This window comes from Trachemys scripta, chromosome 15, assembly GCF_013100865.1.
Source record: "Trachemys scripta elegans isolate TJP31775 chromosome 15, CAS_Tse_1.0, whole genome shotgun sequence".
Taxonomy (NCBI): domain Eukaryota; kingdom Metazoa; phylum Chordata; order Testudines; family Emydidae; genus Trachemys; species Trachemys scripta.
This window is the reverse complement of record NC_048312.1, coordinates 25,691,877-25,708,682: the sequence shown is the minus strand read 5'-3', so window position 1 is coordinate 25,708,682 and position 16,806 is coordinate 25,691,877. Positions and strand designations below refer to the sequence as shown.

Sequence of the window (16,806 nt, the reverse complement as noted above, 5' to 3'; positions counted from 1 at the left end):
GCTGAGAGAACTGGGATTGTTTAGTCTCCAGAAGAGAAGAATGAGGGGGGATTTGATAGCAGCCTTCAACTACCTGAAGGGGGGTTCCAAAGAGGATGGAGCTCGGCTGTTCTCAGTGGTGGCAGATGACAGAACAAGGAGCAATGGTCTCAAGTTGCAGTGGGGGAGGTCCAGGTTGGATATCAGGAAAAACTATTTCACTAGGAGGGTGGTGAAACACTGGAATGCGTTACCTAGGGAGGTGGTGAAGTCTCCTTCCTTGGAGGTTTTTAAGGCCCGGCTTGACAAAGCCCTGGCTGGGATGATTTAGCTGGGAATTGGTCCTGCTTTGAGCAGGGGGTTGGACTAGATGACCTCTTGAGGTCCCTTCCAACTCTGATATTCTATGATTCTATCAAATTCATTCCATTGTGGCTGAGCCAGCTTGGAAGACAGTCCAGGATTGCAAGGCTCAGGGGTGAGCACTCTGCACTGTCTAGGTCACTACTTCACTTCCACTTTTGTCTAGTTTTATTTATGCCATTCATTCCCCCCCTCTCCACCTCACTCTGCCAGCGTTGGCCTGTCTGATCTCTTCTCAGAGACTTTAACCCTCATGTAGCGAATCATAGAACCATTTGGGCTGGAATGGCCATCTGCTGGGGCATCTAGTCCGTCCCCTGCCCCAAAGCAGGAGGAGTTTCATTATGCCCAAGCGTCCTCAGTTGCAGAATATCTAATCTAGCCTTGGAGATGATGATTTCCACATCCTCCTTTGGCTGCTTTTTTCAATGGCCTAAATTGTTCCTCTGCAGATTTTCCTAACATTTACTATCAAACGTCCCTGCTGTAGTTTAAGCCCTTCAAGAATATAAATCAAGGGAGATTTAGGGGAATCCGTAATAAAATATGGCAACATAAGAGAAACTATCCATATATTTAAAGATCCACATAGCAGTGTTAGGCCATGTCTACACTTACAAGCTAACAGCAGTGTTAGGCCATGTCTACACTTACAAGCTAACAGCAGCACCACCGTACTGGTACAGCGGCGCCGCTGTAAGAGTGCTCATGTAGCCACGCTATGCCGACGGGCAAGAGCACTCCCATTGACATCATAAAACCAGCTCAACGAGCGGCGGTAGCTATGTCGGCGGGCGAGCGTCTCGCGCCGACATAGTGCTGTGCACGTAAGCGCTAATGCCAGCAGAAGTTATGTCGCTACGGGGAGTGGTTTTTTTCAGACCCATGAGCAACAAAAGATTTGCCGACATAAGTGCTAGTGTAGACACGGCCTTAGTCTCAGCCAGGAGGGCATTAAGTATGAAAACTGTGGCCTGTGGCCAGATTTGCAAAGGAACTTAGTCACCGAATTGCCTCTTTAGCTATCTTAGTTCAATGTTTAGGTGCCACTGGCATTCACAAAACCACCCTGCAGCTGCTGCCGAACCCTGAAGGGGCCTAAATCCCCATAGGTGCTTAACTTTCTGCCAGGAGCCATGCACCAAGCTGCCTAAGTCCTGATCCATCCCACAGTTACCATGCTGCTTGGCATCTGAGCTTATGCCTAAATCCTGACGGGATTCTCATGCGAGGCATTCCCTCGTCTATCTCTCCTGCAAGGCCCAATCCTGCACATATTCCCAGAGCACACCCTCCCCACCCTAATCACCAGGGGCAATCTCACATTCTCTGGCCTAATGAATATTTAACACAAAGTGGGACACAGTTTCAACAGGAGAAAACATACACACACACACACACACACACACTAGCCAGTCTCCTGGAGGTTCGGGCACTTCCGTGCAATATGGGAGTTCAAGCCCCTGCTCCAAATCAGGCAGGAGAGGGATTTGCGAACAGGTCTCCTGCCCCCCAGGGGGTATTCTAACCACTGGGTTCTTGTTTGTAATGAGGAGGGGTCTCTCTGTGGTGTTTTTGCTCCAAGAAGGGGATTCCGGTGGAGGTGGGCACTTTTTTTTGGCCTGTCAGTAAGGCACCTGAGGCCTAGATCAATGGCCATTGGGTGCTTATGTATCTTTGAGGATCTGGGCACTTGCCCCTTTCCTCTGCATTTCGCTCTTGGCTAGCTTAGGTAGCTCACTGCTCAGCTTGTGACTTCTGGGAATCCCTTTCTTAGGCAAAGTGCCCAGGCCCCTAACTCTGGGATCTGAATACCACGGGGCAGCAGGGTGCCTAGGGAGTTAGACGTCGAAATGCTCTGTCCCCTTTCGGAATCTAGCGCTTTTCCTTAAGGAGGGGCAGTAGGCCAAGAGCCAGCAGATCTGAGAGACCTTCTTGGCTCTGACAGCAAGCTGTGCGCCCTTGAGCAAGTCAAGCCACCTCTTCTTTCCTGTCCCACCATTGGCTGTCTTGGCCATTTAGATTGCAAGTGCCTTGGGGCAGAGGCCGTCTCTCTCTCCCTGTGTTTGTACAGTACCTAGCACAAGCAGGCCCTGATTTTGATTGTGGCCTCTGGGAGTTACCATAATTCAAATAAATAATATATAAGGCACTGTCGCCAACTCTGTCTCAACTTCCCAGAATCCAGGAAGGGATTTCAGTTTTTTCCATTAAGGAAAACAAGGATAAACAAACCAAGGAAGGAAATTAGTCAAATCAAAACCTAAGACTTCTCTTCTGAAGCATGAGAAATAATTAACCAATGTGGGTTTATTTTCCCTAATGCTCTTGCAGATGCAATTTAATTAGTAATTTATCTTGGACTATCTAGGTGCTGAGTATTCTGGAGGTCTAGCACAGGTTTTATGAAGTAGTGTAAAAATTGAGTAATTCCCATGGGGAGATTCACTGCTATGAAGACCAGCAAAGGCCTTTGTATATAACTTTAAATCCCATCAAGCCCTCAGAAGAAGGTTCAAGTGAGCAGTAGGTCTTGTTTTGTCCCTCTGCACATGGGTCAATTTTTGTGAGTAAAAAGGACTCAGCGAGGCGCAACTACAGGACTGAGGCCTAGAAAGGAGCAGCGCTGGGAGACAGTTCCAGGTGAACACAGCCATCCAGTTCAGGCTCTTTTCCAAGGAGTCAGAGACTCAGTGGGCCGTCTTCCATTGAAGTTAAAGGGAGCCTTTCCACTGCTGTTAATAGGAGCAGAATGAGACCCATCTCAGTTAGAGACGGAGAAGAACTTTTAGGTCATTTCAGTCCATCTCCACTGAGGGAGGCATTTCCAGTTTGCTCCTTACAAAATATTTTCTAGTGCTAGTTTACATCTCCTTTAAGAGATGGTGCTTCTGCCATTTCTTCAGTGAGAGCACGCTGCAGCCTCATAAACCTCAATGGGCCAAAGTCTGCCAACTTTTCTCATGTTGAGCAGCACCTGGTTCCAGGCCTACTCCTGCTGACTTCAGTAGACTATTTGCAGAGTAAAGCTGGTGAAATCTAGCCGCTGGACGGCTATTCGCCACTGGCCCTCCACCAGTGTGATGCTAAGGGTAGGTTATAGGTTGGATATTGAATGGCAAGAGGGAAGAACATGAAGAAGGATAAGCAAAATAAAAGAATATTAAACCAAACATTACTTGTTATTAAAACCCCTTTTATATTTTGGAAGGAAGCATGGTTTTGTGCTTCAGACATAGAAATGGAACTTGAAAGCTCTGGGTTAAATTCCTGGCTAAACCTCAGACTCCTTCTGTGACCTAGTACAAGTTACTTAACCTCTCTATGCCTCAGTTTCCCATCTGCAAAATGGGGATGAATATTTCCTTTGTACCACCCTGTGCCTGTTTAGATTGTAGGCTCTTTGGGGCAGGAAGTGTCTTTTACTATACGTATGTGCAGCAAAATGGTGTCTCAATCTCTTCCAGAGCCTATAGATGATAGCAAAATACAAATAAATAATAATAATTTAGCTTGTGGTTGTTTGCTAGAAAGAACAGAAAATGGGTGTCTGGGTACCTTATATTCATAGCACCTGGTATTTATTAGACATAAATTGGCACACAAGAATATGGTACAACTAGTTAGTAGGGATTTTCTTTTTCTTAGCAACATAGATGTGGTCACATTTCTATAGACTGTCCCACATACACACCGACACTCACACACATTCACCCACATCCTCATTCCCCTTCATAATCACGTATACCCTGGTCTCTTAATTAGGGTCACTTTTAATTAATATATATATATATAGCAGAGGTTGGGGGGGTGGGGAAGAAAAGAAACCATACTTGAATTCGAGTATCAATAAAATAAAAAACTCTCAACCAGCTCCGTTGCTGGTTTTATTACCTGTTAGTACTTATTAGCACTCCTGTTTATAAATAAATAGTACCAGTAAAATATTACATCTGAAGAACCCTGCAATAAAAGTTTTTATTTATACACATTTTCTGCTTCCCTGCCACCCCTGTGTTTGCTGCACTTTTAAAACATGTTTTGTTCAGTGTCTCATTTAACCTATGTGAACTAGTGTTCATTTTTCTTTTCTTCCTTTGATTTTTGAAGAAAAATAAAGACTGAAAAGAAAGAGATGATTTTACACATTTACATTTTCACCATTCTTTAAGAATGCAGGTTTTTTTTAATTTCTTTTGCTGTCTGCAACTCCCTGGTTGGCTCAAGGCCTTGTTTTCTTGTTGCTGTTAAAAGCAGGGCCGACGAGAGGGGGGGAAAGCCGGTACAAATTACCGGGGCCCAGTGGTCCGGAAGGGGGCCCGGGGCCCGGCTTCCCCCCCACCCCCTTCGTCGGCCCTGTTTAGCCGGTCCGCCCTTGCTGGGGGGCCCGAAAAAAAATTTTCACCGGGGCCCGAACCCACTTTCGGCAGCCCTGGTTAAGAGTTCTCCTGAAGACCAACCTGGCTTTCAAGTTTTTAAGCTAACCCAGGACGTAGGGGTTAAATAAGAGACAGTCAGGTAAAGAGGAAGAAAGAGAGATGTGAAGGGAAGAAGAAAGAGAGAAATACAGAGCCCGGCTTGGCAAGGAAATTATTTTACTAGACTTCTTCTTTTGGAGACAAATTTCAGGCATGTCGCATTTATATTGAAACACAGCACAATGCAGTGAGTAATTGCAATCATGAAACAACACATGGCAGAGGTAGATACCTACTTTTCTGATTTGTGGGGGTGTCATTTGTTTTTGTTTAAAACAAAAATAACACGCACTGAAATCCACCCTTTTTAGGCCTCTTTAAAAAGGGACAGTGTCTTTTTGAGATAATTGCAAGAATATATATATATATTATTATTATTTATTATATAACAATGTCAACATCAAAAAAAAAAAGTAACATCCTAGTTGTTTTCATCCAAGCACTCTGATTGTGTTAAAGGCAGCAGGAGTTGTGTGTTCACTTGAAAACCAGAAGGAATGAGGACACAAGTTTTGTGCAGCAATAACACAAAATTTGTGCAAGTGTCTGGAGAAGGGAATGGCGGGGGGAGTGTGCTGTTTTGTCGATTTTCTTTTGGAACAAAATAATAGAAAAAAGTCACAATGAATTATTATTTAATCTGTGGTTTCAAACAGCTGATCGGATCAGTGTCCATCTCTCGCATCCTAACTGTGAACATTCAGTTAAAGGAGTCTTGCAGAATATTCTTGTTTGTTTGTTTTCAATTTTTCATGGCTAGATTTCTTGCATTTCCCTTATTGCCTTGTTAGCTGTTCTCGCTCCACTCTGGCACCATGCCCACCCCATGAACAGAGTGGTACTGGTGAGGTGAAAGGGTTCTGGGCACCCCATGGGAATAAAGGAATTCTGCTGGCTGTATGCTGGGAGGAGACTGGATGCCCGTTTGAGGTCCACACTGCCGGATGATGGGCTGGTGAGAGACAGATGTTTGGTGCTGGAACATGCTGTGTGTGTCCCCTATTTGTGGTGATGTATGATTGGCCACACCAGTGAGACGGGGCATAAGAGGACCAGAGGTGAAATGGGCAGAGAAATGCTGGTAGGGTAATCTGTCCATAGGCTGCATGGCAGTCACTGTGCAACTGCTGTAAGATGGCACGGTCGGCCACGTATTACAGCTAATGTCTTCCAGGCTGGGCACAGGGTCCGTGGGGGGAGCAGAGCTGGCATACATACAAGCTTGGCGCTGAGCAGTTTCAGTCCTGTACGAGGTATTCAGTCCTTGCTGCTGGGAGTAACTGGACCTGTAGAAGGGATCCTCGTCTGCTGGTGAGGTTTCCATGTAGGGTTTCTTGTACGGATGCTCCGTGGTGGAACATTCCTCATCTGCTGAGAAATAAAATGCATAGTTATCAATAAGAACATGTTGGCCTATGTTGAGCCTCCCATCCTAGGATCTTAAAGTGCTTTACAAGGATGGGTCAGTAACATCATTATCCCCGTTTTTTCAGAGGAGAAACTGAGGCACAGCAAGGTGACTTGCCCACAGTTACACACAACTGGGTCAAATTCTGCTCTCAGAGGCACTGCTGTAAAACTGCAGCCATTCCATGGAGCTGACCCAGATTTACATTGGTAAAACCAAAAATAGCATTCGACCCCAGGTCTCCAGACCTCCCAGATCCCTGCTTCGTATTCTAGAAAGGAAAACAGGCTACAAGATAACCAGAGAACAGCCAGGACAGAATTTAGCAACAGGTAACAAAATTCTGTGCTATGTTAGGTTTTCCACATGAAGTGCCTACAGGTCACCTTAACCTTCGTCTCAGGGAAATCCTTTAGAAATAAGCATGGGAAATATTTATTGTTAGGGTCCAAGTTTATGTGATGAGAGACAGTATGGTCCAATGGATAGTTCATTAGCCTAGGACTGGGAGACCTGGCTTATATCACTTGGCTCTGCCATTGACCCCTTGTGTGACCCTTGGTAAGTCATGGCACATCTGTGCCTCTGTTTCCCTTCCCACCTTTTCTCGGTCTTCTCTGTTTAGACTGCAAGCCCTTCGATCCAGAGACCGTCTCTTGCTATGTATATGTACAATGCCTAGCACAATGGACTTCTGATCATAGCTGGGGCTTCTGGGTGCTATTGTAATCCAAATAATACATAATGATATACTTCAGCTATAAATATGGAGCTTACCATAAACCCACCCTGGATTATATTACTGTGGCCTGATCGGAAACATCTAATTTCAGGGTTTACACCCCTAAATCAAGTGTGACAAAAGCAATCACCACTAAATCAGAAAGAGCTTTTTCCAGGGCCGTCTTTGGTTTCTGCAGCATCAGTAGTTGAGTTCGTAGCAGCAAGAGGAATAAGAGAAACAGCTGAGATGCAAATCTCAAATAAATATGTATTTAGTCATAGATTGAAATCCTGGCTCCACTGAAACCAGGGGCAAAATTCCCATTGCTTTCTATGAGAAAGGATTTCACCCATATTTTTAATGCCAGATGGGACCATTGTGATGCTCTAGACTATGTCCTAGCCTATAACGTCTGGTTGAGCGATAGTTGAGCTTTAGCATCTCTTTTAGAAAGACATCCATTCTTAAATTAAAGACTTCAAGTGATGGAGAACTCACCATGCTCTAAAGAAAGTCTAGAAAATATCTAGAAAAGTGGACTTCTGACGCTGAGTTTTCAGAGAAGGATGCAAACATGAGGGCTGGTCAAAAACTTTCCATCTAAATAGTTTATTGAAACCCCAGTTTTCTGTCAAAGAGTCAGCTTTTCACACACAAAAATTGAATTCTCATTGAAAAATGAAGCACCTCAGAGTAGAAAAGTTTGCAGGTTTTGGCTCAAAATTGAAAAAATTCTATTTGGAATTGTCCCCACAGTGCCTCACAGGAGTTGTATTTTGGGTTCCTCAGGACCCTATTCTCCTCCATGGACTAGGTTACACAGCAAGACTACATTTCCCATGATTTAGAGTGGCCAGAGACTCCCTTGATCCACTGCAGTGGCCCAGCAGGAGGGGGAGACCATGGTGCATCATGGGAGTTGTAATCTGGCCTGATATCCAATTCCATAGAGGAGAATCAGGGCATGAGGCACTCAAACTGCAACTCCCATGAAGAACCACAGCAACATTTTTTCAAATAAAAATGTTCAGGTTTGGGCCTAAAAATTTGGGGGTTGGATTATTGTTTTGCCAAAAAGTCAAAATTGTCATGGGGATGGAGGGAGGGGGAGAAGGGAAGGGAAGGGGCAGGAATGAACATTGCCAGACCAGTTGTAGTGAAGAGTGAACGTGTACCCACCAAAATATGTGTACACACACATTACCTTCAAAATGCACGTGCAACTATCATCTCTGCAAGTGTGTGCTCTCCTGCAAATACAAGTCTGCACATAATGTGCCTGCAAAAATCCCCAGGCACCCTGGTTGCCTGCAAAACCTAGTATTTGCATGTGCTGTCAGACTACATCTCCCATGATGCACCATGGGCTCCCCTCTTGCTGGGACACCACAGTGCATCATGGGAATCCCTGGCCATGCTACATTGTGGCTGATGTTCTCTTGCCGCCGTACCCATCCCACAGAGAAAAATTGAGACATGAGGAAAACATGCAAATGTAGGATCTTGTTGGTGCAACCAATGAAACACACTTTTACAGGCTTGCCCATAGCTCACTGCTTTGAAAATTGGGATACTTAACAATTGCCTGTATATCCAAATTCATGTACCTGGGGCCAAATTCATTTCTGGAGGATTGCAATCCCATTTTACAACACTGAAATCCACATTTTAAGCAAACACCAGAAATCTGAATCTCTAGCTATAGATACAGCTATAGATAGTTGACACTGACAATCAGTGGATATTGTACACTTTCAGCTGCACTTAAATCTGAGAGTAGAAGAGAACAGCACAATTTTGGAGCGAAATTTGGGGACTTTTTAAAAGCAGTTAAACAATTATTACTTGGGTATAAACATGCATTATTCTCATTATCATTGATCTGATGGATCTCAGTAGTATTAGAAAAACAACGAGGAGCCCGGTGGCACCTTAAAGGCTAACAGACTTATTTGGGCATAAGCTTTTGTGGGTAAAAAACCCCACTTCTTCAGATGCATGGAGTGAAAATTAACAGATGCAGGCATAAATATACTGACACATGAAAAGAAGGGAGTTACCTCACAAGTACTAGATTAATATTAAATTAGTACTAGAATAAAGCTTACCTAGTGTCAGGGAATCATGGACATGATAGCCCTAATCCAGCAAAGCACATAAATTTAAGTCCTTTTGAAGTCAATGAGATTTAAGAACAAACTTAAAGCTAAACACATGCTTTTGTGCTTTGCTGAATCTGGGCCTATATCAGGAGATGGATTTAGAGTAACATCCTGTCTAACCCTCCTGAATATTTCAAAATTCCGGTCCCAAGAGCCACTACTGAATAATAAGAACACTAGGGCTGAAAAACGTCTTGTAAAATGAAGCATTGTTCTGCTAATAAATTTTTCATCATTAAGCTGTAACGCAGCCCCAGCCATGCTTGCTGGCACTGGGAAACAGCAGCCCTGGGTTTTACTGTTTATTTTCCTTTTTAAAAAATAGTTGAACTTTGCGTTTTTTCATTGTACTAAGAATTTGCTTGAGTTACAACCGTAGGTTGTTGATTTTTCCATTTAGTCAGGACATTCTTCTCCCTTCCACAGCAGAACCAGGCAAACCTCTCCAAGTTATATACCCTTTTCCAGATTTACTGTCAGGTGCAGAGAAAAAATAAACCTGACTTTCATTTTGTAAAATCAGGACGTTATAGGTCAGATCCTCAGCTGATGTAAGCTGGCATGGTGCCTATGAATTCTCTTGACATCAGTTGAGAAACAGGCTCTTTACTTCCACACTTCAGTTTCCCCAAAAGTCTGATACCAGCCCCCCACAAAAGAATTCTACAGTTTATCCTAACTGCTCTCAGTCTGTCCTTTGGTCCATCTTCCCAACCCCCACCCCTGCTCATCCTCTGAACAAGTTCTTCAGTGAGGAATAAAATGCTGGTTCATCTTGAAAATAGTTGCCATTGTGCAATGCAGAAGCCAGTTCCTCAGCTGGTGTAAACTGGCAAAGTTCCATGGGGCCAGATTCTCTGGTCTGCTTTGCTCTCTTTCCACTCTTCCCAGAGCTCCCCAGCTGGGAGCACACCTGGCATGGAGTCCTGAGCAGGCACAGAGCTGACAGATCAGATTCCTGTGCCTCCCTCCCTACAGCTGGCAAATGGATCCTACGAAGCCATTGCTATCTAGCACAGTTTAGAGCAACCCCAAGACACCTCTAAACTGTTCGGGGGCCAGGACACAGAATCCAAGGGCCATAATCCTCCTCCAGACTGCTCCCCCACTTCCCAGCCTACAGTGAACGTAGCAGATAATCTTGAGCATTGTCTCCAGTGGAAGTGGGCCGATTTACATCAGCTGAGGAACTGGTCTTGTGTGATTTTTCCTTGATGTTAATAACCTGATAGCTTTCTAATGTATTCATTCTTGCAGGGCCCAGTCCTGCAAGGTGACAAGCACCCTGACCTCTGGCTACCATCACTGGGAGCTGAGGCTGCTAATCATCTCACCAGATCAGTCTATTATGATGGGCAAAGCTCAAAGGTCTGAGGGTTCTGCTGAGTGTGGAGAAGCAGTCAAAGTTTGGGCAAAGCTTCTCCAAAGTGTATCCAAGCAAAACGGAGACGGCTAAATTAGCTGGAAACTTCGTGAGAACTGGCTTCCTCACAAGGAATTTGGTGCTCCTTTTATTGAAAGGATTTGAGCATAATTGGACCCAAGATTTTCCGTATTTACGACTTCCAGCTGGGTCGTAAATACCACAAGAAGAGCTTTTTAAATGGAATTTGCACGTTTCTACCACTGGTCCCATCCAGAATCAGGTACAAAAATGTAAACTATATGGGCGGCTTTGTATCTTGTGGGTCAGATCCTCAGGGTTTCTCCTTTCAAGTCACTGAGGATCCGGTCCACTAGACTCAAGGCAACAAAGAATTGGGCCCTGTTTTTGTTTATAGAAAAAGTTTGTCCACATTCATCAGGCTCAAAAAAAAAAAAAAAAAACCCACACAGGTGGGCTCAATTTGAGTTTATGCTGAAGGCTTGAATGCTTTTTGTTGTTATTATTGTACTCAATCTAGTTTACCCTCCCTGGGTTTGAATAACAAGCCGAAAGTTATAAGGCCAACAAGAAGTAGCGAAGAAAACAATTCCTGGGAGGAAAAGGGAAGGACCATTTTTAAAATCACCTAAGCAAGGGTGAATGATGCCTGTATCCTGGGACATGGGTCCAAAGAAAGGACTCACGAATGGACTTCGAGCCAATTGTTCAGCTCGTATAAATCCACTGGTCCAACCATGTCAAGGTCTGCAATACTGCTGTGCAACTCAAAATCGATTCCAAGGCAGAAATGGCTGCAATTTGTATGAAGACTTTGAAGGAGGGAGCCCAAAGTTGGAGCATCCCAGGATGGGGGTTCAATATCCTATGGAGACAAATACATTCGCAGGGTCGGGTCAAAACCCTTGTTTGCTACAAAGGCAGGGAGGATGCATTTGGTACCTTTGGTGTCAATAGGATAACCATAAGTAACCCCTTAGACTGAACAACAGCCACTGAATTGGGCCTCCTAAAACTCTCAGAAACTGGGATGGTGTATGGCAAAAAAAAAAAAAAAACTTAAAGGAGAAGTTGTGCGGATTCTATTGAAAAACAGGGCTGTAGCTTATCTGTCCAGTATGCAGAGAAGACAACAATCCTGCTGCTTCCCAAAGTGAAGGAAGACATGGGTAGGACGAAAAAGAATGGTATAACAGTGCGGTACTGAATTGACAGAGGCGTGTGCCCTAATGGTGCCTGTTACGAGAAAAATGGGCATTTCCATATCTGTGAAGACCTACTGAGGCTCGGTGAAGCAGTAAGGAGAGAAAGTCATATTCTTTCCACCATGGACGGTATCGTCTCCAACTTTGCTGGTACAACAATTTGGAGCTAAAAGTAGCTAATCTGTCATCTAAAAACCATTCTCTTTATGAACTACTTTAAACAGACTCTGTGTGGATAAAGCACAGGAATGCACTGAAGTAACTAAAGACTCTGTTGATCTCATCTCTACTACTGCCATTTTATGAGCATTTCAAGTCTACGGCACTTTCGGAAGACACAAACAACAAAGGTCTCAGTTACACCAAGATGACTGGAAGCCTGTAGCATATTATTCCAGATGACTTTCAGATGCTGCGACCAAGTATGCCCAACTAGAGAGAATGTTTGTCGAGGGTATGTGCATGCAAAGAGGGCCACAAGATATTTGCAGGCTCTTATCTATAGGAAGCTTATAACAGACTGCAAGCCACTCATGCTATTAAAAACAGTAAAAACCTAGACATACCTCCTAAGACGGTGCCTACATTTTTTAAGATTTAAATTTATTCAGAATACTGCCCCAACAAAGCCCCTGGCATGATATTTAAGAGCACCATGGATCACCCAGATTTTCCAGAGGCTTGATATGATATAGAAGCTCATGTAGGTGCCCTTTTGAGTGGTCTGCCAGGCTCGCCGCTGACATTTAGAACTACTGATAAACAACTATAAACTGTATCCAATTTTATATGGATGACCAGTCAGACCAGTTACTTGTCAGAGCATCCTCACCCAGCATGTGACTCCTATGGAATAAGAAGAGAACTCGTCAAAGCTGAAGGTCTGATTATCTATGGCACATGTACTCTAGTCCTTCAGGCTTTGCAGGATGTTGTATTAGAAAGGGTACCTAAGGGACTTCACAAAATGCTAGGAGATGATCCAAATGCTGGTGGGAAGGCCCAGAGTAGAGCAGGTGCTGAACAACAAGGTAGAATCCTGGGATAACCAGAAAAAGCACAAGCCAAAGAACCCCTTGTACCCACATAATTATCCAGAAGGGCTTGGAAACAAATAGCACCTGACCTGTGTGACAAAAAGGCACCTACATGTCTGGGAACCACTGGTTATTTTTCTAAATTTGTAGAAATTCTATTTCTGAATAGACGCACAAGTCAATGGGCTATAGGAATCTTAAAAGGCTTTTTTTTCCCCCCTCATTTTGGCATTTTGAAAGAAATTGTCTCTCTCAATGGGGCCCAGCCCTGAGGTCCAAGCTTTTGGGATAAAATATTTCTTCCTCTCTCATCACCCACGAGCAGAAGGATTCAGTGTGGTCTCTGAGGAGCATAGATTGTTAAGAGAATTCTACAGCAATAGGTTCCCACATTAGCCCAGCTGTTCATCTACAGGGGAAAACAGATCAGTCACCAAGGTAAGTCCATCTTTGCTCAACAGATAAGAACAATGCACACTAACCACAGAGGCAAAGCTTTGTCCTAGCAAGGGGTTGAGAGGCTGCTGGGAGATGTGAGATGCCTCAGGATTTCCCCGTTAGCCTTTGGCATACAGATCAAAACTTACCCAAGCCTAAATCAAGAGACCCAGTCCTGATAAAAATGGATAAGGGAAAAAAAAAACTGGACCTGACTAACTGTTGCAGCTACACTCTGACAGTCTTCATGGTAGAGGCTGATCAAAGTGTTTAGCACAGAAAGATACAGGTAGCATCTTCAGCTAGTTCTGGACACAGCTGAATTACCCTGTGATCCCAGTAACCATTGTACCCACCGCACAGCCTTGCTGAAAGGAGATCTTTCTGTTGAGACTAGCGTACAGGAGTTAATGCCTCTGCGGATTTGATGATCCAAGAAAATCAATTGAAGAAAACCCTCCTCAAGACCAGAAGCTGAGCAGAGCTGGGTTAATAATGAATCTGGGGAGTTTATATTTTTGTAAAGTATTAAAGCTCATTAAAAGTTATTTATAAAGAAAGTAAAGTGAGGGGGGAGGGGAAGATGTGAAGCGATGTGCGCTGTGTTCTTAAAACTGTAGCAGGAAGCCAGGTAGGAGCTGGATCCGGGAAAGTACAGTGAAGCGAAGAGAGAGAGCACGTTAGGGGGATACTGTTTTCCTTATTCTTATAAAGTTCCTTGTTTATGTGTTAGAGGAAAGAGACCCGTGACAAATGCAGCCTGAGAGTCAGGTGAAAGCTCGGGTCAGGTTCTGATTTATCCCAACTGGTTTGCTCATCCTTCGTTACTTTTCTTTTTAATTAATCTCACTTTGCAAAGAGCCACTTGGCAGCAATGTTAGCTCTCTCTGTTTCCCATTAACTTCTTGTTTCTTTTCTTTAAGCCCTGGTGGCTGTTTTCGATTTATTAGATGCATGGGGGGGGGGGCACAGAAAGGAAGGCAGAGATTCAGGATCCTGAGAGGTACAGTTCTGGGCTCAGGGAAGAAGTCGGTGGTATCTGACAGGACACTGCCACTCTTTGATTAAAGCATTTGGCGGCTTTGATAAAAGGCCCTTAACTGCTTGTGCCACTCAAGCCACTGGAGAGATAGCGAGGAGACAGCCGACGAGGGCTCCCTTTGCCAGTCCCCTGCACTTTCACAGGGCCATGCCTGCCGAAAGGGGCTGGTGAACTTATTGCTGAGGAGATATCGTCTCTTCTGTGACAATAAGAGGAAGTGAGATAATTGGGGGATTGAGGGAAACCACCCATGGAGCCACCACTTAGCGGGAATCCCAAAACTGGAAGGAAACCTCTGTTGATTCCTTATCACTTTACAATGTGGAGGCCGATGATGAATTGCTTTGTGTGGCCGGGACACACAGCAGTCAAAGATTGCCGTGAGTGTTTGTTGTTGTTCAGGCTTTCTTGTTTTAAAAAAAGAGCATGGGGGAAGAGGGTCTGGCAAAGGTTACGCTAGTTGTGCAGTGGAGCGGAGCTCAGATGCACCGGAGGCGGGGCTCGAACTAAGGGAGGGAAAGGGTAGCAGCTTTCTCATGACTAAGGCCTGGTCGACACTAGGGGGGGATCGATCTAAGTTACACAGCTTCAGCTAAGTGAATAACGTTGCTGAAGTCGACGTACTTAGATCGACTTTCCGTGGTGTCTTCACCGGGTGAGTTAACTGCTGCTGCTCCCCCGTCAACTCCGCCTGCGCCTCTCGCAGCGCTGGAGTAGAGGAGTCGACAGGAGAGCGCTCGGGGGTCGATTTATCGTGTCTAGATGCGATAAATTGACCCCCGCTGGATCGATCGCTGCCCGCCGATCTGGCGGGTAGTGTAGACATACCTTAAGTGAGCTGAAGGGCAGAGTCTGGCTCTAAAGAGGGGTGGTCTCCTGGACAGGATTACTCAGGTCTGTAATTGCTCCTCAGTCTGAATATGGGGTTCCCCGTAAAGCTTTGGCAGGACTGGGCTAAGGTCACACAGCAGTCAGTGGCAAAGAACTCAGGTCTCCTGATTCCCAGTTCAGTTCCCTATTCACTGGACCAAAGACTTAAAGGGACAATAGGCCCCATGCAGGCTGTCTGCATTGGGGTGTATTGCACCCAAATGTAAGACCGTATTAAGCAAACACCACTTGAAACCCAGAATATCTAGGTATGTGCATGTTTAGATGAACCCTTAGACCTTCTCAGAGGCTATAGAGACAGATAAGTCACCTTATCTCAGTCACTGGCTATCTTTCTGGATGTGGATTTGACTCGTAGCTGTGTTGCCACCTCTGCGTTTCAACTGAGCTGCTCTTTCGGAACCGAGTTGAATCGATTCGGTTGATACTAACAGTGGCAAGGCAGCTCGTCAGCCAGGGCAATTCAGCGTCGCTCCTGACGTCAGTGGTTTACAACATCTGAGGATCTGGCCCAATGCGTGTAACGCAGGCGACGCTGACAATAACAAGCCTTTGCCCATCCAAAGGACTTAACTTGAACCCCTGGCTGGGGAAATCAGGTATTTGTGAGGAATGCCAAATGGGTTTGACATCCATTTTTGCATGGGGAACCAATGGGCGAGATGAGGGGAAGTTGCCAGGGCCTGACCTTTTCTCTTGGTGCAGTGGTAGATCTGGCTGTGCTCCTGGGAGATCGGGTACGGGTTGGCAGGCGGTAGCAGGTCCTGGGAGGTGCTAGACACCCCATTCTCGCACTGATACTGGGATGCTAGGTTGGAGGAGGCCGAGAGAACCCTGGTCTCACCACTGAAAGGGCTGTGATTAGAGGCCACTTTTTGTCTCACCGTGCTCCTAGGAACCACTGGGTACTCTTTACTGAAAAACACAGGTGAAAAAATGCAGCACGTTAGTATCGTCCATTTGCTCCAACTTCCAATAGAACCATCTCTCCAAGAATCTACGCCTTACTTGTGTTTTATCGGGATAACACGCTACGGGGGACCAAAGCACTGCTTATTTTTCTTCCCTCTAGGTCTCTTTAAACGTGTACCTCCCCCGCTCTGACTGCTATTATGTATGTATAATAATAACCAGACCTACTTCTGCCATGCTGCTTACGGGGAATCAAGCTGACTTGGATGTGAATTATGTATCGCTTGCCTATTGCTGTTTCTGTTCCTTTCCACCAACCTCCGTCAGTTTGTCTGTCCTCAGATTGTGATCTCAGAGCAGAGTATGTCTAGAAAGCACACAGCCTACAATGGTGCTACCATAAATAAATAATCAATTATAAATAATCTAGCTGAGCACGGAGGTCTGCCTCATCATAGAATCCTAGAATCTCAGGGTTGGAAGGGACCTCAGGAGGGATCTCCTCCAACCCCCTGCTCAACGCAGGACCAATTCCCAACCAATTCCCCCCAATCTTGGGGGCACAACAGCGTAGCTGAACCGACGCAAACCCCCAATGTAAACATGGTGCGCCAGCGTAAACTGGGACTTGCTCCTTTGCAGCTAACCTGGTTTGAAGCATCATTGTAGCTAGCTAAAAACCTCACGGGGGACCAGGCCGTATAGTCCTTTTCATCCATGGTTCGCAAAGCACTTTAGAAATGTGGGTTGGCATGATTATCACCCTCTGAGAAACTGAGCAGC

General features: G+C 45.1%; 1 protein-coding gene across 2 annotated transcripts in view; it reads right to left on the bottom strand.

Moving 5' to 3' along the window:
* Positions 1-5,180: 5,180 nt before the first annotated feature.
* Positions 5,181-16,806, bottom strand: part of TBX5 (T-box transcription factor 5) — a 44,658-nt gene continuing 33,032 nt past the window's right edge. The window contains exons 8-9 of one of the 2 annotated variants that reach the window (XM_034791082.1): positions 15,800-16,026; positions 5,181-6,191 (exon numbers count right to left, since the gene is read on the bottom strand). In XM_034791082.1, the coding sequence (XP_034646973.1) occupies positions 5,608-6,191; positions 15,800-16,026 (811 nt within the window). In that variant the 3' untranslated portion in view covers positions 5,181-5,607. The remainder of the gene's footprint in view (positions 6,192-15,799; positions 16,027-16,806) is intronic. The other variant, XM_034791083.1, reaches the window with a different exon arrangement.